We start from the raw sequence: 22,730 nt of genomic DNA, 5'->3' as shown, positions 1-22,730 counted from the left end.
GAGTACAGGTTTCTTTACACAGCAGTGTGAAGACATCATAGCAAGCACCTAAGGCACTGCGAGTGCTGACTTTTCCAACACATGGCAGATTCTCGCCCTCTACGCTGATTGCAGTTAGCGGGTTTGGTCATGCAATAGCAAGGCCTCCTAATCTTAATGCGATAGCTAACAAAAAGTTAGCTTTAAGATTCAATAATTACCTACTTACTGAATCTGGATGGTTGCAAACATAATAAATGCCAAACAAAGTTCTGATTCTTTTTACAGAATCCCTGATTGTGTCTGAACAATGATTCCCATTTCTTTGCCATCGGTGGGTTTACGAGATTCACCTGAGATGCCATCGGTGTGCAGCTGCAGGTTTACACAGTGCCAGCGTATACCTGCCAACAACAGCATACAGCCATGTATGAGGCGGTACACTGCCCCTGGGGCTCTCTGCCAGCGGCATATACGGTGTACAGGAGCCATCACCCATATACTGTCATATCGGTCATAAGAAAAGTGGAGGAAAATGAGACCGCTTCCATGTCGGGGTAAATTACATCACAGATGTAAGTATTGTGTTTGAGACAAAATTGTGCAACATATTTATATACCCCTTAAAGCGGACCTTTACACTCAAAAATCTAATTCTACAAATGCACTCCTCTATGTATGATAATTAATAATAACATAGACATGTCAGGTGTAAAATGCTGTGATTTTGAAATACTTGCAGAGCATTCACTTCCTGCTTTGAGTGGAAATGACTTCAGTTTGCCAATGCAATGCACACTGGGATTGCCTTGTCATCAGAAGAGCATTGCTGGGAAATCTCATCTGTAATCTGATGAGATCTCAGGGAAAGGCATTTTCTTCCCCTTAGATTATGTCCATGGTCACATGTGCCAGAAATCAAGGAAGTAATAGGAAAGCTAGTAATTTGCCCTTAGTAAACATGGACACTGCCAGAAGACTGGGGAAGAAAAGAGAAATAAGGGATGCAAAGAATGGAAAACTGGCAATTATCTAGAAGTATGTGTTTGTAGATTGTCATTACTAAACATTTCTAAAGGTGTGTTATTATAAAGATATGGGTAAAGGTATGCTTTAATAGTGAGTCATAGATAACAATCTATTACAATATTATGTAATATCATATAAAAGGGGGGGGAAAAAGGAAACTTCTGTTAGCTTTACATTTTACTTAGTATTCTAGCAGATACTTACCGAGAAAGCTGAACCATTTTGGCCTTTGTTATGGTAAATCCTGAATCTAAAATAGCTTCAATAATTGAACCCATTTTGGTCACAGCATCAGGTTTAATCATAGCCAGAGTTCTGTCGGAGCAAATATACACATGAGAAAGAAATCAAGATTTTGCAAAACATCATCAATGAATGTTAATAAAGATAGCAATCAGTATGGGTCAAAAGATAACCAAACACAAAGGCCAAGGCTATCCTTATTATCTTGTTTTCAATATGCAGTGCAAACCTCTGTTCAAACTAGTGCGATTTGTTTCGCACCTGCCCACACGCTACAATGCACGTCAACAGAAATCACAATATCTTCTATGGTGCCTGTTCCCCCCCCTATGTAGCATGATGCAGTTGGGTTTTGAAAATGCGCAGGTGCTTCTTTTGGTGCTACACAATCCTATTTAAGCCCCACAGGCTTCAATGGGATTGCATAGAAATCATATTTAATATATATTTTCATTCGTTTTAGCTCAAGACAACAAACCTCCATTCCCTAGCAACCGTTATTTCACCTTCAGTGCTCCAAACAAAAATTCATAAGGCATGAAAATGTGCTACAAAAATGTGTTAAAACATCGAAATGCAGACACATTCAAGTGTGAATGGAGACTAATTTTTGTTAAGGACGACTATCTGACAATCTGGTCATCTGCAATTCATATGCTACTATATATAGGGACTGGTAGCCTGTATTACTGCTTATACTGCTATGTATTTGGCCAGCCTTCCAGTAAAACGTTATCCGTCATAAGCCATTTCAGACTCAAAGACCCCTTCCTGGCACATAGGTTGTGGAAACTGCACACATACCCATAAAGCTTTTCCTGGAAACCATTCCCACAAATAAGAAAGCTGCATCACTGCAGGCCAAAATAGTACTTTATTAGTCATGAGAATCACAACTAGTATATTAATGACAATATTGAATAATCTGGAGCAGCAGGGACCTTAGCTTACCATCTTATTTTTCATTGACAATTCTTACATTGTTTATCAGCTTTAACCACTTGAGTACCAGTCCGCATTACCCCTTCATTACCAGGCCCATTTAAAGTTTACAGCGCTGCAATAGTTTGACTGACAATTACTTTATTATGCAACACTGCACCCAAATTAATTTTATATAATTTTTGAGACATATAGAGCTTTATTTTGGTGGTATTTAACTGCTTGTCGTCTGGCCATTTGTAAATAAATGGCCAGATGGCTCACTCATAACAGTGGGTGGGCGTTTTTAAACGTCCGTTCTCGCTGCACGAGCGGAAAACCCTTTATGTTGCATACAACTATGGCTGTTGCATACAAGGCGGCTCTATAGCCAGCTAATTGCTTGTACGCCCGGGATCGACATGGTGGGTCTCTGTGCCAGGATCAGAGGGAGATCAGCACACTTTTACCAGCTGATCTCCTTCCGATCACTGGACCCAGAAGTGATGTGTATTACATCACTTCCGGTTTCAGGCTGTAATTATATTTATATACATATATATATATATATATATATGTGTATATATATATTAGTTATAGTACCTTAACTATGAACAAAACTATAGCATATTTGTGTCTCACTCAACTGTAGATCCTCAAATCCTCTCTGAATTCATGCTTACACTGTCCTTCCTTCTGGAGGACTGCTCCAAGCTCAATCCCATGATGCACTACAATCTCACGTTTAGTTTACTAATTTGTATTGAGACTGTAGTCTATCATGGAAGCGAGCTTGAAGCTGTAGCTACTTTACAACAGCTAAATACAGACAACGAAGACACTAGAGAGCCTATTCTGGCTTTCATTATGGAAGCCATCAAAGATTGAAAGTCTTCTCTTGCTACACAGAAAGACTTATCTAAGCTGATCTGAGGGAGAGGGTTTTTAAAGATGGTGGGAAAAATCAGCACCCTACAAGATATGGTTTACCCTCTCTCCCAAGATACCCAATCTCTTAAAGGGAACTTTGTGTGTAAACTTAAATATGGAGGATTTCAAAAAACGGTAAATAAACATTTAGTTCACACGTGCAAAATAACCCAGCCCTAGATTATAGATCTGTCAACCCTTGCAGATGTATGTATTTATGTGGACTGATGAAAGCCATCACTATGAACTATAACTTTTTAGCTTTAATCAGCACTCACATCACTTGTGCAATTAGTATTGGTGTGGAAAGCTGCAGTTTTAGAATTACCGAGCTTTGCAATTAAAAGAATTTGTAGGAAGAACTGTTCTTGTTCTTTACAGTAATCAGAATCTATATTAAATGTTTCTAGCAAAGTATGGAACCATAAAATTAGTAATCTGATTTCTTTTACTTTTCCTTGGCAAATGGTAAGCTAAAATTCTTGTGGATCAGCTTTTCTTGTTACAGTTGATAACCAATCAGATCCTATATTTCAGTTCTAGTGCTGTATTAATTGGTTGCTATAACTAACCTGGAGTTAAATTTTAAAAAAGAATTCAAGTACGTTAACTATTAACAAAAATTTATCTTATTTGTGTATCAATCAGCTATAGATCCTCAAATCATCTCTGAATTGGTGCTGACACTGTCCTTTCTTCTGGAGGGTGACTACTTTTCTTCCCCATGGTCCCTGTGTGTGTGTTGTAAAGTAGCCACCACTGCAAGCTCGCTCCTTTGATGGACTATAATCTTACATTTAGTTTACTAGATTGTAATAAGACTGTAGTCTATCACAGGCGTGAGCTTAGAGTGGTGGCTACTTTACAACACACACAGGGGCCATGGGGAACAAAAGAAGCCAGAAGGAAGGACAGTGTCAGCATCAATTCAGAGATGATTTGAGGATCTACAGCTCAGTGATACACAAATAAAATACAGTATTGTTAACAGTTAGGGTACTTGAATGCATTTATAAGATTTAACTCCTGCGTTTAGTGTCACTTTAAGCTGTCTAAACACTGGTAGATTTTCATATGAACATTCATTTGTAAAATCTTGTCAGAGCATTCCATGATGCCATCAGAGACCTGACGAATGTCATTCAAAATTCCGTTTGATTTAAATTTTTTATTTTTGAATAATGGAGGAGTTTCTTGCACACAGACCACATTCACTGTTAGAATTTCATTTGAGCAAGAAATTTTTTTTTCATCGTGCTTCTTCGATTTTTTTCGACACAACAGTCAGAAACGATCATCGACTTGACCGCAATAACTAATAGAAAATCAAACAAGCATTGCAAAAACACATTTTTTTCCTAAGGAACTTCTACTTAAAAGCACTTTCAAACATTTATTTTGTTGTTGGGGGGAAAAAAATGACTGCAAGAAACAAAGCTTACTGACCCAACTTGCTAGGAATGTGACAAACAAAACAGGATTTATACAGTAAGCCGATTTTATCTTCTGATGCTGTACCATGAACACAGACGTTGAAATGAAAGTATTAAGCCTATCTTTATTTAGGTGGAACTAAAACTGTGTGCCGAATAATTCAAACTTACTTTTCCTTTTTACTGCCGAGCCTGTGAGCTGTATATTGATCTCCGTAGTCAACAAGATGAAGATGGCGAGAAAATACATTTATTTTGTTGCCAACATATAAGTCTTCTTTATGTAATGCATCATACTTAGTCCGCCTTAAAAAAACACGATGGCTCTTCACATCATACTGTAATTACAGAAATATATCAGGAGTAAAAAAAATAAAAAGTCCCCACAATTAAATAAAAGCCATTGCAATTGTTGACTTGTGTGTGTATTATTGCCTTCATATCATTAGAGCCTTTACTTTTTAATACAGCCATATGCAAGTTCTCTGTTGAATTTCGTAAACTGTAAGATTGGTGTTAACCTTTGACGTATTCATATCAGGCTTTCTCAACCAGGGTGCCTTAGCGCCTTAGCACCCTGGGGTACCTTTAGACTGCCTCAAAATTGTTGAACAACATCATGCCTTTCCATGGTGCAGGCAGGCTGGCTGCTAGCACCATGGAAACTCATAACGCTAATCCATGGAAGGTGGGATCCATTCACAGATTAATTAATTGTGTGAGGGTCCCCCCTTCCCAAAAATCTATACCAGACCATATCTGTGGTACGGGTCTGGTATGGATTTTGGATTACATTTTAGACTGCGGCGCCTCAAGATTTTCCATACTTATAAAGGGCTTCATGACTGAAAAAAAGATTGAGAAATGCTGATCTATGGTATATGTCCAGATGAAATTGTGGGGGGAACCAGTCATATTTCCTGCTATAGGAATAGTGCTGTGCACGCAGAATGTTGAGTCTTTACATACAGAGACCCATTATAATATTAGTTTGGATACAAAACTTCATGCACAAGGCAACACGCCTTGTCATCCTCCAGCTAGGACTTGCTGGAGCTTCTATCGCACAATGTGAGAAGCTCACAGTGTGCAGTGAAATCAGAGTGAGCAATTTCAGGACATTAGAGGAGCCTATACAACTCTGAAGGTAAGGCTGGAGTTCAGCTTTAGGATACCCATGGACATGGGAAGAGATAGCCAATTTCAGCTAGAGAAGGCAAATGTCTCCTTATCTACATGCACCAAAAGACTTCCTTTTACATCATCGGTCAAACAGTCTTAAAGTGACATTAAACCCTTAGATTTTTTTTACATAAAACAATACTGTAATGTGTGCCTTACTGTAATCCATGGTTGTTTCCCTTCTCTTTGCTGCTCTTCCTTTTAAATCTGTATCTGTTCTCATGCTTGGGGAGAACTTCTGTTTTGCAGCAGACTGCCTTGTTTCTGGAATGGCTAAATGGTGTCTGTGTGTACGTTTGCAACCTGAGCCAGCACTACAGGAAGAGGCACTCAGCTGCAAAGAGAAGTTCTCCCCCAGCATGAGAAGAGAGAAGGATTTAAAAGGAAGAGCAGCAAAGAGAAGGGAAACTACCATGGATTACAGTAAGGCACACATTACAGTATTGTTTTATGTTAAAAAATCTGAGGGTTTAATGTCACTTTAAGTCGGGTATACATGCTTCTATTTTTTTCGTTGAACCCGTGGGCTGAACAAAAAAAAAAATAGAACAGATTCCTCCATCAACACTTACAAGCGTTGATGGACGAATCCCCCGTCGTTTCCATTGTATTCTGACAGCAGCCAGGCCGCTGATCGAGGGATGCGGGGCGGAAGGGTGCCAAATTCGTCCTGTGTGCACTCTAGTTTAGCCATAAACCTGCCCATCAGCACAATCCAAGCAGATCCTTAAGCAGTTGGTAATACTGTGTTAGACTGATTGCAGTTTAAGTTATTTATAGTGACATTATTATGTTAATAAAATCAAAAGCTATGCACTTCAACAACACGATGAAAGGAAAATATGTACATTTTAAAAAATATTCTAAGCAGGAGAAACTAGAAAAATCATTGCTATTTCATTTTAAAAAGAAGATTAAACATGTATTGCTCCTCTTATGTTCCAACTCTTCTGCTGCCTTTATAAAATTGAGAAAGCTGCAGATGGTCAGGGTACTTATATAAATGACTTATGGAAATATGGATAGTTCATCATAAGTAATTTAAATAATTGTAGTACTTTTCCTATTAAGAATAATGTTGAAATATTTTATTTAAATGATAGAATTAGATAACAAAAACAAACTGGGTTTGTGTGGACAGTACAATTTTAAACTTGAATAAGCGGTATAAACAATAAGCAAGGCACCAAAGGTTTGTTCAAGGCTGCTTTCACTGATCAGAGCAAGTACAGAATGGATGTCACCGATGTAACCATGTCCATCTAGTTTTTATCTCCATCTTGTGATGCAGGCCAGGAGGAGGTCAGCTGCAGGTCTAATGCATCAATGAATTCCTAATGATCACAGAATCTCCAACTGATCTCAAATGAAAGCAGAATGCATGTCAAAGCAAGCTACATTTTCCCTTTGACACCAGCCCAAAGCCCACCAACAGAGGCACTTAGGCTTGTTTTATGGACTCCTAGACACAAGCAAATGAAAGAGTGTGGAACATGGAGAAGATACTTGAAACCCCTTATTTCTCCAGTATAAAGTATTTCACACTGAAACATCTTACCATTTCAACAGACCCATCCTTAGGATAGAAGAGGAGCTGATAACGCCTTTGAAGAGCAGCATTTGGGTCATACCATTCAGCAATGAACACATATCTATCATCGTCATTCTGAAAAACATTAACATATATCAGTATGCATTCATTTACATTAATTAATACAAAATAAAACAAACACATTGCAGCACAATTACGGATGTAAAAAAAAAAGGTTAGGCCTCATTCACACGTCTGTAAACGGACGATCCTGGGAGGGACATGTGCTGTGTGTGATTGCACGCAGCAGCATGTTCTTCCCTATGTGAAGACGTGGCCGTACGTTGTCATACGCGCATCTTGTCTGCATCCAAGTGCGGACACCCGGACCTGCATGGATGTGCAGTTTGGGTGTCCGTATGACAGCGTACGGTCGCGTCCTCCCATAGGGAAATACAAGCTGCTGTGCGGAATCACACACAGCACCCGTCGCTCCCGGGGAAGGCCGTTCACGGGCGTGCACAACGTACGGGCTTGTAGACCCTGTGTGAATGAGGCCTTACAGGACACATAGGCTTAAAGAAGAAAACCAATGGGGGGAACATATTTAAATCAGCTGACAGAGTTGATTGTTACATCTCTATAAGCACCACCAAACATTTAGCAACTTCCCAGTGCTGGCACTGCTTTGGCATTAAGGGTTTGTCTCCACTGTCCCCACAAACTGAATGCATGCAATCCACTTGTAGCACCCCCTCTGTAGTTTTCGGAAGGCAGCCGGTAGTGGGTGCATCCTGCTGGGCCCCTCACACATGCCTACATTCCTAGCCACCATCATCCATCATCAGTCCAAGATAGCATAATTAACATTTTATAGGTTTAACAAACTGTTTAAACAGTGATAGCACCAATATCTTACCCTAAAGTAAATAAATCACAAATAAAAGAAAATGATGTATAAATAAACTTCTGTGCCATTATCTAGAAGCAAATTGGCTTTAGATCCTTGTCTATCAGTACCCAAATATTTGCCCTATAGGTGAAAACAGTTCTTATTGCTTGGCATGAGAAGGAATCCAAGAGGGTAAGTTAAGCATACCAACCACCTGATAAGGCCCATTGTGGTAAGATACCAGCTCACATCATACATAGGCATTTTTTTAACGTATCCTTTCAGATACCTTTAAATTACTTTCCGAGGAGAATAAAAATAAACCCATAGACACTAAAATAGAACTTTGGTCAAAAGTCAAAGCAAAGCAGTACTTCAACATTTCTTGTTTTCAAAAGCCCCTTTGCAAGACACTTTTAGGCCTAGTTCCCACCTGTGTTAAAATCAGGTGGTAGAGAAGCATTTTTTAAAGCTTTCCTACCACCTATTAGTGCACATGTGGAATAGCTCAATGGCCAGCACACAGTGCTGTAAACACATGTGCGCTAGTGTTACATAGTTACATAGTATATGGGGTTGAAAAGACATACGTCCATCAAGTCCAACCCATATAGGTCCACGCATCATCTCATTCTTAGCGATACTGGTATCCCTGGATATTACGGTCCCTCAAGAAATTGTCCAAACGTTTCTTGAACAAATCTACACTCTTGGCTGAAATCACTGCCGATGGCAGTGAGTTCCAGACCTTAACCGCTCTTATCGTAAAGAACCCTCTGTCTTGTGAAGTAAGCGCTTGTGTGGTACCGTATCAAATGCCTTTGTGTGTGTTGTGTTGTGGTAAAAACAAAAAATACAGTGCATGTCGCATCTGGGAGGCATTGCAGCTTGGCAACTGCCTCCATTTATGGTCTATTAAAACGTCCTTGAGCAGTTAATGTGCATTTGAGAAGCTTTGCCAAATCGCTTTCCAGGTGTCGGGGAAGAGGCATTGAAGGTTCTAAAACAGAGGAAACAACAGAAAAAGGACAGGACAGCTCCAGTTGCCACTTTCTGTCTGCAAGCCACCAGCCAGAAAGTGCCTCTAGCCACTTCCAGCACCATCCACAGGTGCCAACCTGCACCAGTGGCAGTCATTACCTGTGAACCAACCCTAGATTCTATATCATTTCCCCCTTTACATCACTTCCCCTTATAACCAGACCAAACACTTGCAGGGCATTGGGCAAGTTTTTCCAAAGCTGCACTGAAACCACACCTGAAACACGGGTTAACACCACAGGCGTGTTATTCCGCAGTCCCCACTTCTAAATTCTCAACGCACAAGTGTGACAGGTACAGATATTATTATTATTGGAGAAGGCAGAGCTGTAAGCTCATTTTAACCTTTATTTCTTGCTCCATTTTTCTGTGGTTTGTACTTTCTTCCACTTACAACATGAAAGACAGTGATACATAACTCATTCAACAATCTAATCCCTTTAGCACACATAAAAGAAGCAAAATTAACAAAATATGTGGGAAGGGCCTTGAGTGGAATCTGTCAATAAGCATGTTAAATGCAGGTCAGCAAAATCTCATTGACTTTAACATGGCAGTTCAGAGACTGTGCTTGACCTGCTTTGCACTGCTCTGTGGACACTGAGGTGCATGCAAAGCCTTTTCTTGTCAAACACTTGGTTTGCCATCTAAACGCATGTAGCATTTGAATTTGAAAAGATTTGTCAACCCAGGACAGGAAATGTGTTACCAGCAGGATCACCAGCTGAAAATAAAGTCCATAGAGAAGAAAACTAATGCAGCAACCACATCTAAGGACTGGTGAGATGAAATAGTTTGTTCTTGGGTTTAAATACCCTTAAATATCACATTTCCAAAACCTGCTCTCAAGTATGATAAAAAAGGAATGTGCCTACTTTCTTTACCCTTCTTCTTTTCTGAGCATTTCCTCCTAGACCAGTGGTTCTCAACCTGTGTAACCTCATGACCCACTTTTTTGTGGGCGCTCTTGGTGCAGAGCATGTATGGGGGTGCTGTAGGTGCACAGTGTGTGTGGGCGCTGTGGGTGCACAGTGTGTGGGGGTGCTTTGAGTAAAGAGAGCAAATAACACAATTTCCATATGAATAAGGAGTGGGTGGTGCTAATGGCTCCTACGGCTGGGTGGATGTCAGAAGAGAAGAGCCTGCTGCCTGAACAGAAACAATAATTCGGCCAGTCCCTGTCAGCAGTGGCGAACAAGCTCCAGCCATCTCCACCTCCGGGTCAGAGAAAAAAAATAGTTTTAAATATACTTACCACTCCATCCACCACTCCGTATCTCCTTGCGTGCAGCCCACCACTACACAGGAAGGTACCAAGTAGCTGTTTCTGTATAGGGGGGCCTGGGCCATACCAAGAAGTTGTGATTATTACACTATAGAGCAAGCACTCTGGTTGTAGCCTGGGCCCCCCAGACTGCCTGAGACCCTTGCATTTGCATCGTCAATACCCCTCTGATGCAGCCCTGGGGGTCCCCTCACCCAGAACATCCCAACCCCCCTCCGCCCAGAGAAGAATGGAACGTGCAGACAGGTGGTAACCCTCCACTCCGCGACCCACTTTTGGGTAGAGACCCACTAGTTGAGAACCAGGGCCCTAGCCAATGACTGGGGCACTTGAAGAAGTAAATGGATCTGTGCTTCTGGGTCACTCTCTGCATGGGAATGCAGCAAATCAAACATTAGCTGTAAAAGAAAACATAGCACCATCAGCAACTTGATGTCTGGCCTATAAATTACAAGCTGATGTGATGACAAGGAAATAGAGAGTCATTGATGTTACATTATAGCTTAGTTCATTGAACCTGAAGACAACCTGTCACACTGCCATTTATAACTCAGTGGTCTTTCAGCATATTTCTGGAAATGATTACCGGATGTTGCTGTGATGGCAGAGCGGTAGGAGGTTGGAATAAAGTTCAGAGAAAGTTAAACGTTATTTAAAGGCAAACGTCAGCAGTCCAGTGAGAGTTATGTGAAGTCAGGAGCCATGTTGGTCCTCAGACGGTCTTGGATCAGTTCTCTCCAAGGAGGTGGGGAATCAGAATTTGAAGTGAATTTGAAGTTGCTGTGATGACAGAGCGGTAGGAGGTTGGATTAAGGCTCAGAGAAAGTTAAACGTTATTTAAAGACAAACGTCAGCAGTCCAGTAAGAGTTCTGAGAAGTCAGGAGCCATGTTGGTTCTCAGTTTGTCTTAGATTAGTTCTTAGTAAGAGGTGGGGAATTTAGAATTTGAAGTAGACTGGGTTCAGTGCTCTCAATTTCAAGAAAAGATGGCTGATAGATCACGTAAACTGTCACCGGACATTATGTAAAGCCAGCCAGTCAAGAAATCCGATAAAAAAGTTTAACCCCAGCCATAGTAATGAATACATTGAGACTGAGCTTACCTGGAGATCACCCCATCCTCCAAAGAACAGAGAAACATGACAGATCCAGAACTGAACAGGACAGCTAGAGATCTCTCGTTAGAAGCAACCGCTCCCTGTCAATAGTGATGTGCATGGGCTTGATGTGAACCAAGTCAGTGCCTTAACCCCCTCTTGACTCAATCAGTTGTGGCTGGGGCATTACCCACCCCGCAGCTATACATACAGTAACAAACGGGCATAAAATGCCCAGCTGCAACTTATTGGGGAGGGTGTCACTGACAGTTTTGCTTGGATTTGGGTAAACCTGGTTCCTATCAAGCCAACACACCACCCTACTTGCCACCTTGACACTGTCCAATCTTTTTTTCATTAGTTATTTTATTTATTCCTTATCCTCACTTGTTCTCCAGGTGATGGGTGTCAAACTGAACAGAAGAAAATAATAATTTCCTTATTGGAGACACAAACAAATTAAAACCTGGGTATAAACTGCAGGTTCTGAACAGAAGCCATCTGGTTAGCACTTCCGCACTGCAGCACTGGGGGTCCCCGGGATCAGTTCTTGGTGAGGATACTATCTACAAGGAATTAGCATGTTCTCCCTGTGCTTGTTTGGGTTTCCTCTGGGTACTCAGGTTTCCTCCCACACTTCAAAGACAAGCTGGAAGGTTAACTGGCTCCTCTTCAAATTGGCCCTGTATGCATGTGCGATAAGGACCTTAGATTGTGAGCTCCTTTAGGGCAGGGACTGATGTGAATTTTCTGTATGTAAAGTGCTGAGTAGATCATCGGTGCTACTGTATAGTGTCTTTTTTCGTGCAAAAAAAAAAAAATAAGACACTGTCTTATTTTCGGGGAAACAAGGTACCTATAATTAATAATAATAAATAAAATAATAACTTTTCTGAGAGTAAAACAGGGGGGCTGGCATCCTTCTGAAAATACGAGTTGCCTCGTTGCAATGCCAAAACTCTGGCCTCAGTACTTCTTGATTCACTAACTTAGAACAAGATTGTATATCAGGAAAGTCAGAATGAAGCCAGTTTTTCTGGGAAACGGGGGCATAGAAGGGTCTGCCTGCAGCTACATAAGATTTTATCAGATTGGTCAAAATTGGCATTATCAGGCAACTCTTATATAATGTCTACTGGTACCATGAATATTTAAAGTGCAATAAAGGCACAGTGATGGTGTTCCCCATAGGAACCGATCAGAATCCAACCACTGCTTTTCTGAATAGCAAAAATCAATTTGCTCCTTGTCAACAAAACCTCCACTTGTTCTTTTCGACATTTTTTCAGGACAAAATAAGTAATATTTTTCTCCATTTTATGGATAACGAAAAGAGAGCATGGAACAGGCAACACATTTATTCTCACACTACAGCTTAGAGGTAACGTTAAATCTTAACTGCAAAGTTACAGAAATAAATTCTGGAAACTTACTCTTCACAACTAATCAGCTAGTAACCTTCAACCGGTTGATACCAGGGAGTGTCAGAAATAAGTAGCTCACATGAATGTTCCAAAGTGCATATTCATTTTCTACTTACAGGGAGCCTTGTGAGAACTTAATGAACTTGAACATTCTCTAGTAAGAGTATATAAAAAGCTGCAAAAACTAAACTTAATCATAAAGAAAAAGTACACAGTCGTAAAAGATGTTAAAGCAACTATATTTTAGCTTGTTCACAGTTCCATTTTAATAGCAAAAATAGAAACAAAGAATGCACTGTTAAACATTAACATTTGATTGTTAGGATTCTTGGAAGATACAGGTAACTTGATTGTACTAGTCGTTTGACTTGCTTATTGTTACATTATTATGTCTTGTACATACATCCCTAGATAAGACAGAGGCAAAGGTATCCTTTTAAGTGTAGAATGTAAGGTATACATACTTCCATGTTCCTGATCTTTTTAAAAGGAGAACTATGCGGTCAGTGTTTTTCCCCATAGTTCTCCTAAGGGTCACGGGAGGACATAAACCAACATCCTCCCGTGACCCAATGCTCAGTATATCGCGAGCTACAGATCACGGTATACTGAGACCTCCGCAGCCAGGCAGAGCCAGCTGTACCCGCCCCCTCCCTGTCCGTTCCGCCAGTTAGCGCTGGTGGATCGGAATGGGGAGGGGGGAATCCCTGCAGGGAGCCGTGAGTGACAGTCACGGCTCTCTGCAGGGACATGATCGAGAAGTGAGCGAGCGACAGTATGTGTTCGCTCACTTTCCGATCTATTGAGCCGTTTCATTGTCACACGTCGCCTCGAACTATGAGGTGAGTGAAAATCACTCACCTCATAGTTCCCCTTTAAAGTTGAACTCAAGGCAAAAAAAAAACCTTCATTTAAACATTTTTCTTATAGCCACAAGAATAAGAATATAAATCCACTTTATCTGCACCAAATTACTTAACCACCTTTCTTGGTATGAATGGTACGTCTTGTCCATATGTTGTGTGGTATATGACTGGGATAATAAATCATATACGCAATATGTAGTGTGTTAAGTGTTAAATATATGAATTGTTTCTGAAGATATTTTTGTAATCTGTGAAATATGAAATTAATAATAAAGAAATATTTAATTCAAATTACTTAACCACCTTCCGTCCACTTGTTATATAGTAAAAAATAAAAACCCCAGTGATGATTAAATACCACCAAAAGAAAGCTCTATCTGTCCCCAAAAAATAGTATGAAATTTGTATCAGTACAGCATTGCATGACGGAATAAGAGTCAGTCAAAGTACCGCAGCGCTGAATACTGAAAAATGGCCTGGCCAGGAAGGGGGTGAAACACCCCGGTCTTCAAGTGGTTAACAAACCCCGATATTACCTTTTAAATGTAGTGGTGACATCATCACTGTGCAGAAAGCAGAGCTGTGGGAGGGACAAAGCAGGCTCCACCCACTACAGGCTGCCTACAGAAAACTACAGGAGGGGTGGAGACAAGACCAGTCAAGGAGAGAGAGTGCAGCAGTGAATGGTCTTTATTACAGGAAGCTCCTACACAGAGGAGAAGTTTCACATTACTGCACAGATATTGAGGAAATAAACCAAGCACAACACGATTCAAGTAGCATTAAGCACATGCCTCTTTTCTTTAGACAAAATTCTATTATCCTGAAGTTCAGCTTTAACTGTTGCTTGAAATTATTTTCTTGTCTTTACCTTGATCCCTTCTCCATTAGGCATCAGGCCTTTAGAAGTCTATGTGGGAAACGTAAAGTGACTTGATCATAAAAAGTTTGTGGACTGCCACTGATGCGCCTCTTCTAAAAATACTATTTGTCTGCCTGTGCCTAGTTTCCGAGTCATAGACCCAGAACAAGCATGTTGTAAATGAATTCCTTATCTCTATATTTGTTCCAGATCAGGGACACGGAAAACACTGAAGCCATCAGCATGACAGTCAAGTTAATTGAATAACCAGAAGAGTGTTCAGCAGCTCCTATACTTTGCTCATGACAAAACACTCTAGTAAATCAGGCACCAATGCAATGTTCTGAAAGCTGACATTATGTGCACGTGTTATGTGAAAAGATTTAAAAGGCCCAAGCATCCTGCAGCTTTATAGTCCTCTATGGGTCTAATAACTGGCACATGTAAAATCAGCTAAGGATATGACATATGAATTATATGGAAAGATGGCATGGAACCAGAAGAACAGGAATATAATACACATTCCATAATTACTTAATCTTGCTCCAGTTAAAGCTGCTTAATGAGTTTCTTATAAAAATCCAAAAACCACACCTTTACCTGTCCATTCCACTTTTGCAGATACCCAGTCCCTCACAAAACCCACTGACTGTCCCTACACTGTCATTGACACGTCCCCTGGACTTTAGGGGGTTCATAATGAACAGGTTAAAGTGATACTAAACTCAAGAGTTACATTTGAAAAATGCATTTAAGTACCTTAATGTATAACAAAAATGTAGCTTATTTGTGTATCACTCAGCTGTAGATCCTCAAATCATCTCTGCATTTTTGATGACACTGTCCTTCGTTCTGGACGGTGGCTACTTTTGTTCTCCACGGTCCCTGTGTGTGTTGTAAAGTAGTCACCGCTGCAAGCTCACTCCTGTGATAGACTACAATCTCACGTTTAATTTACGAATTTGCATTTAGATTGTAGTCCATCATGGGAGCGAGCTTGGTGACTACTTTACAACACACACAGGGACCATGGAGAACAAAAGTAGCCACCGTCCAGAGCGAAGGACAGTGTCATCAAAAATGCAGAGTTGATTTGAGGATCTACAGCTGAGTGATACACGAATAAGCTACATTTTTGTTATACGTTAAGGTACTTAAATGCAAAAGTAGCCACCCTCCAGAACGAAGGACAGTGTCATTAAAAATGACTGAGTTCAGTGTCAATGTAAGCCTCAGATATGTATTCAAACCCATTATGAAAGACCTGAGGAATGCGAATCTGCAAGCTGGGCTTGTAAAAATTTTTTATTATTTTGGTTGGACCCCCTTATCCCCCCTCATATCTACACCCCAGCTGCAAACACATTTAGCACACAGCATCTGGTTAAGGCTTCGTTCACATTGGTGTCTGGCTCCGTGTTGGAACGCTTTCAGAGGGCAGTAGAGCAGCACCTGCCCAGTGTTCAGGAGGCAATACTGCCAACTACTCCGTGACGTTTTCTTTTCATCTTTTTTTTAATCCCAGTGGAGATTTTCAATCATAATATCAAGCTGTAACTACGTACTAACACGGTTGCATTGCGGTCCCGCTGATTGCAATGTTTGCGTTTAGCAAGCGGCACCAGCTACCAAGCGTGACATACTGTTTAAAATTTGCTGTGGCCGTAGAAAATATACAAGACTGAGCATCCGCTAATTAAGCTTTTAGGTGGGCTGATGGGGGTGGGCAGTATAAATGTGGATCGACCACCTGTTTTTACAGCCTAACCCCAACTGCCTGTCTGAACAAGGCCTCACTGTCTTCTACTGTTCATGTTTAGGGAAGATTATGGGTATTAGTGTAGATAGGCATGAAGTCTGCTAAAGTTCAGTCATTGTTCAGTGGGCATTACTTCTCCCACTAGACCAGTTCAGATGAATTTCTCCAATTTTAAGGTAGAAAACCTTACTTCAATGTTAAATTAGTGGGAGAAAGCTGCACGACATGTGGTGGAGAGTATAAAAATATATATTGCTGAAGCCTGGGGTTCTGCTTTCAATATACTCACATACACATATAGTTTTGAGAATGCCCACATTCGCCATATGATACCCCCATTGCCACCACTTGAATGTCCACTGCTTGCCACCAGCGTACACAATGTAAGCACAAGCTTAAATGCTGCAGATGCTTTTGGCTGTAGTATCTCTGTAAAACACCAGGATATCCACGCGTCAGTATGTTGGGAATGTACATGATGCAATGAATCCCATACGAGCACAGCCCGAGGCATAAAAGAAGACGGAGCATTTCTCGGCCTCAGTTTTATTACCTACACAGTGCCTCATCATCACTGCTCAAAACAGGTAACTCTTGGGGATATGCACGCTGTTTAAAGACAGAATCTCCCTGAGCACCATGACGGGATTAAGATCCCCTCCTCAAGATATCGAATTGCCTTTATGTGTATATGATAAGCTGAAAGTAAGGTCTCTCATACCGATCATGCCTACATCCTCCCACATTCTCAAACCTTTTCTACTGAACCATTGCTTTGTTTGTTTGTATGATGTACTATGTATTATAATTTACATTTTGTAACCAGCACAGCTTTTGTATGACAGTCTATGTTCTTCTTTGTCCACAATAAAAATGTATATGGAGAAAAAAAAAAAAGCTGCAGAAGACAGAATCTATCTGGCAATATAAGTGCCAATAATGGCCAGTGATTTCTGTTGTAATAATGAGATATTTTCTGTGATACCGATAGTAACATTTATTATTGGACTGATATGGCATATCTACTATCACAGTAATATAAGCCTTGTGGCGTTTCTCAGTACATTTACTGTGGCAACAATGAGCAGGTTCGTCAAGGTACTCATTTTTTTTTGTACAAATGTTCCTTAACCCCTTGCCGCTGCCACCACGAGTCAACCCTCTAAGCTCCCGTCCATACATTCACAGTGATTGGCTGTACAGTGAAAACGTAATCGGGAGCCTGTCCTACCAGCTCCCAATCATCAGTGGTTGACTGTGAACTTTTTAGGGCAGCTCGGTTACAGTTCTGGAAGTGCCAATTGAGCATGCCCTATAACAACACAGTTATGTAAATATGTAGAGGTTAGACATTGAGGCCCACTCCCTATGCAGCTGCATCTATGTGCAAAGGTGCCCGTGCACCTAACAACCATTGCAAGACTTTTGTCTTGCGATGGTTGTAAGCTAATTAAAAGCTCGTATGATCTGCCCATCTTGGACAGGCAGATCGTACTTGCGATCATTATCGAAAGCCCGCCCCCGAGTGGTGGGCTTCCGATGACTGCAATGCTGAACGGGCAGTGTGAGCTTGCGCACACCGGCCCGTTCGGCATTTGTCTCCCGAGCATGCCACAAACCCGCCGACAATCGTACGATTCTTGGCGGGTTTTCAAACATGCTCGTTAGACAAAAAACGTGCGGCCGTACAGTAGAAACGGTTGCACGCCTTCCATACACCTTGCGATTATCGTACGATCGCGGGATTTCCCCGCATTTATCGTACGATAATTGCGAGGTGTATGGGCACCTTTACATTGCACAGTGTAAAGCCAACTTTACAATTTTTCTTTGTTTCAACAAAACAATAAGTCATCTACCAATAGCAAGATAATACTGCAGGATGCTTAGAAAATAATCACGCTTTGGTTAGCGCTATATAAACTATAGTCAATATGGGTTCCTGCATACCATATGCTCATGTCAGAGCCACATCCCAGTCTGCTAGCAAACACGCCATAGAGTCTCTGATGTTTTATGAAATTATGTTTTGAAAGCTGTATGTAATCAATAATGTTGACGGCTAAAAACGTTGCATCCTTCCAGTAAACGTATACATCAATCTGAAACATGATGTTTCCTCAGCAAGAGCCTTGAACCCAATTCAGTATTGTATACTGCCGTGCACATCTTATACATTTCAAACAACATGCAGTGTGGAAACATACACAGGGTGGCTTTTTCTAGCGATTTGCTTCATTTGAGCATTGATAGTGATTATTAAATAGCTGTATGCTATGGACAATCTCAAACTTGGGGTTGACATGTAGACATGCATGGCATCCATGGGAACATATACATCCAGTTTACTATAAACAGCATGATCTGTGTGGGCTCTCGGGAGGCAATGCGGGCTCTCAGGTGGCTATTGGGACTCTCTGTAGGCGTCCAGTGTGGGCTCTGTGGTGATCAGGCACTCACCTCCTCCCCTCTCTCCTGCCTGCTCCCCTCTCTCTGATCCTCTCTGGCCACTGCTGCTGCAGCACCACCTAGGGGAACTGACACCGCTGCGCTAGGAGGAGGCTGAGGAGCCTCTTACCTAGAGCAGCACAAGGCATGTGGGGACCCCCTCAACTGTGGGTCGCGACCCACTTTTGGGTCCCGACCCACAGGTTGAGAACCACTGTTCTAGACTTTTGTTGTGCACTCAAATGGTTACATGCACACAATGTCACAAATGTATAATTGGCACTCACAGTACCTAGATCATTTCAACATTTTCTTAAAGGAGAACTATATGTTTTTCCCCATAGTTCTCCTTAGGGTAACGGGAGGACACAAACTAGCGTCCTCCCATCACCCTAAGCTCAGTATACCGCGAGCTACAGCTCGCGGTATACTGAGACGCCGCAGCCGGAGCGGATCCAGACTTAGATGACGGGATCCGAGTGGGGAGAGGGGAATCCAGCCCCTCCCCCTGTCACGGCAGAGAGCCGTGACAGCTTCGAGAGGTGAGCGAACCTGGTATGTGTTCGCTCACCTCCCGATCTACTGAGCCGACCTGTGACAGTCTCATTGTCACAGGTCGGCTAGAACTATGAGGTGAGTGAAAAGCACTCACCTCATAGTTCTCCTTTAAACTGTTAGGCCCCATTCACACTAAGCGACATACCTTTTGGAGCGGATACGTGTGGCCGGGATAGCGCGACTTTTGGGGCGACGTTCCAGCGACGGTAGCGCGACCTTAACCGCTGCATTAAAAAAAAAAAAGAAAAATCGCGCAAAATCCGCAGAAAAAAAGGGTCCTGTAGGAGGACTTGCGACCGCGACGGGTGACATGGAGCTGTACATTAAGACCACTCCATTGAAAATCATCGGCCGGCGACTTCTCGCGGCAAAAATTTGCGATATTGCGGCTGAAATCCGCTTAGTGTGCATGGGGCCTTATTCTCCATTCACACTGAGCGATATTGCGCGACTTGTTGCGCTACGTCGCACATCTTTTCGTATTGGGCTGTAAGCAATCAAGAGCAAAATCGAGCGACATCCGTGCAAAAAAGGGTCATGTACAAGCAACAGCGACGAGCTACAGGCGACACTGAGCTGCAAGATGTGAACAGCTCCATTGAAATGCATTGGACTAACTACATAGAGCGATATCGCGTGAAAATATGCGTGATTTTGGAGCGGACATTTGCGCCATAAACCGCTCAATGTGAACGGGGACTTAGATTACAACCCACTGTTATATACTGTGTGTGGTTTATCTCATTCACACGGCTGTCCAGTTCAGTGTATTTCTGGGGAGGATATACATCCATTAAACAATATCTGCATTGTAGTGTGAGCAGGGCACAAGTGGGGACGGCCATTTAAACAGACAAGGAAGTGTCGATCGTTGGGGTCCCTCACTGCAATCACTGTTTCCTCCCTCTATCACCCATGCATTACAGGACACAGTTATGACGGGTGGAACCACTGAGAGCTGTGAGGAGCCAAGAGATTGACACTCCAAGAGTGTCGGCTTTATTGTGGACTTCAGCAGAAGATTACTCAGGATCAGAGTTGAGTTTGGCAGCAGGAAAGGTTTTTTACAGGTATGGTTTTATTTAAACTTCGTTACTATAGTGGCAGTGTTGCTTTAAATATCATTTCAGCAAGAAAAGGTTGTAATATTGAAGTTGTAGTCAGGTTTCATTGCATAGCTACTTTCTGCCATCATTATAACTAAGATCTTTGTTTTATACTAAGATTCCACACCTCTTAAACTGCTCTAAATGAGATGCCAACTTCTGATTAACCCTCTCAGTCAGCACTGCGTGAAAAACAAATAACCAAAAGTAATCTACAAACTAAATACTGGCAGCATTTCATTGCTGAACTGGACTGAACAAGTTTACTTACGATGTGAAAAAAAACAAAAACTTTACAATCCTGGCATCAAATACCAAGGACGCAGATTATAGGATAGTTCTGCAGGCCAAAGGTTCCCAAGTGATGGTATGTGTTCTCCAAGGTGAACTTCAGCTTCTTAGTGTAAGCTCATTGTAGCAGTTTAGTTTTAGCAAATCAGATATCAAATAGAACTGAGCAAGTATTTTTAGTTATTTAAAATCACAGCGGTTTGTTTGGAAAACCCTTACATACAATTAGGCAGGGGCTGGACAAATCCCAAGATCCAGGTAGCCAATGCCCCTTAAAAATGACAGCTGCCACCTAAATTTTTAGGTTTTCTATAGTTGCTGTCAGTGGAGCTGACGCCGCAATTAGGGAAGGACAATAAAAAAAAATGTGGCAACGAGACTCGGTGATCCACACCTGGTTTTCAAAAGGGGTACATAGTGCACTTCTAAAACACAATGCTATCGGCGTCATCTCTACAGTCAAGCTTTCTGAACTATTAAAGGAGAGCTGGACAAATTCCAGGAGCCAGATAGCAAATGTTCCTTAAAAATTACAGCTGGTGCCTAACTTCTGAGAATTTCTCTAGTTGTTGTCAATGAAGTTGGCTCCTAAAAATCCTTCTGGCTCCTGGATAGGACAGACTGGACTTGAATTCCATATTCATTTGTCCACCCCTGTATTAAAACATGTACTTAAAGGGCCAGCCGGGAACTTCTTGAATATGAGTCGGCATTTTTAAACGTCCTCGTCCATCCTGCTTAAATTGTAAACAGCCAGCGATGGCATCTGTAGAGCCGCCGGATCGCTTGTATTATGCATGTGGGTTTGCGCCCCCTCCGCCGCCGGCGATCCCGAGCTCCGATGAGCCCGGGACCTGCACGTCGGCCCTGTCACCGGATATTAGAGGGAGATCCTCACACAATCTCCCTCTGATCTCTCATTTGTTCTCTGAATGTAGGAAGTGATCAATATTACAACACTTCCACATTCAGCTGTCATTCTCTGGCTTCTGTTGCTGGAGAGATGCTGGTGAAGCAGATCTCTGCTACATCAGCTTCTTTGGAGGTCACTAGGTGACATTAGGGGTCTTAGAGACCCCTGATGTCTCCATAAAGAGGACCTGTCTGGGTAAATTGGCTATCACATAGGGTGGCTTCTTAGCAATAAAGTTAAAGGGTTATTAAACTCTCCCTTTTTTTGCATATATCTACTGCTAGCAAGCAATAGATATATGCAAAAACGTAAAAAAAAAAAAAAAACCTTTTGAAACAGGTTTAAACTTACCTGTGTCTTCGCCTAGCGTTCCTGAACATCTGAAGAACCTCGGGCGGGCGCATGCGCAGTTCAGACGTTCAGTCAGGAGAGGAGGAGAGACACAAGGTAAGTCTATGGAGCAGCGTGCACCCGCACAGACTCCGTGGGACATGAGAGAAGAGGAGGACAGAGGAATCAGCACTGGATCGGAGACCCGCAACAGCGCTGGAGGGACAGCTGAAAAGGACAGTAAGGAAGAAGATGATCGAATAAAGAGTAAAGAGGCATCATTTAAGGTAAGTCCTGGCACTATCATTGGGGGGAGGGAAAACAAATAGCCTTTAACCACTTCAAGACCAGGTGTTTAGACCCCCTTCCTGGCCAGGCCATTTTTCAGTGTTCAGCGCTGCGATACTTTGACTGACGTTTATTCCGTCATGCAACGCTGTACTGAAATGAATTTTATACCATTTTTTGGGGACAGATAGGGCTTTATTTTGGTGGTATTTAATCACCACTGGGGTTTTTATTTTTTATTATAATTAGGAAAAATTACAGAAAATTTTGAAAAAAAAAAGTTTTTTTTACATTATGTTAGGAAACATTTATTATTAACCAG

At 41.7% G+C, this 22,730-nt stretch overlaps 1 protein-coding gene across 1 annotated transcript in view; it reads right to left on the bottom strand.

Moving 5' to 3' along the window:
- The window catches only part of NME7 (NME/NM23 family member 7), a 142,519-nt gene that overhangs the window by 91,508 nt on the left and 28,281 nt on the right, over nt 1-22,730 (bottom strand). Inside the window, exons 2-4 of the mRNA XM_018557302.1 lie at nt 7,276-7,383; nt 4,707-4,873; nt 1,213-1,323 (exon numbers count right to left, since the gene is read on the bottom strand). Of these exons, the coding sequence (XP_018412804.1) occupies nt 1,213-1,323; nt 4,707-4,873; nt 7,276-7,383 (386 nt within the window). The remainder of the gene's footprint in view (nt 1-1,212; nt 1,324-4,706; nt 4,874-7,275; nt 7,384-22,730) is intronic.

This window comes from Nanorana parkeri, unplaced genomic scaffold (genome assembly GCF_000935625.1).
Source record: "Nanorana parkeri isolate BGI_ZX_2015 unplaced genomic scaffold, ASM93562v1 scaffold278, whole genome shotgun sequence".
Classification (NCBI taxonomy): domain Eukaryota; kingdom Metazoa; phylum Chordata; class Amphibia; order Anura; family Dicroglossidae; genus Nanorana; species Nanorana parkeri.
Note: the sequence above shows the minus strand (reverse complement) of the source record. Positions and strands in the feature narration are given on the sequence as shown.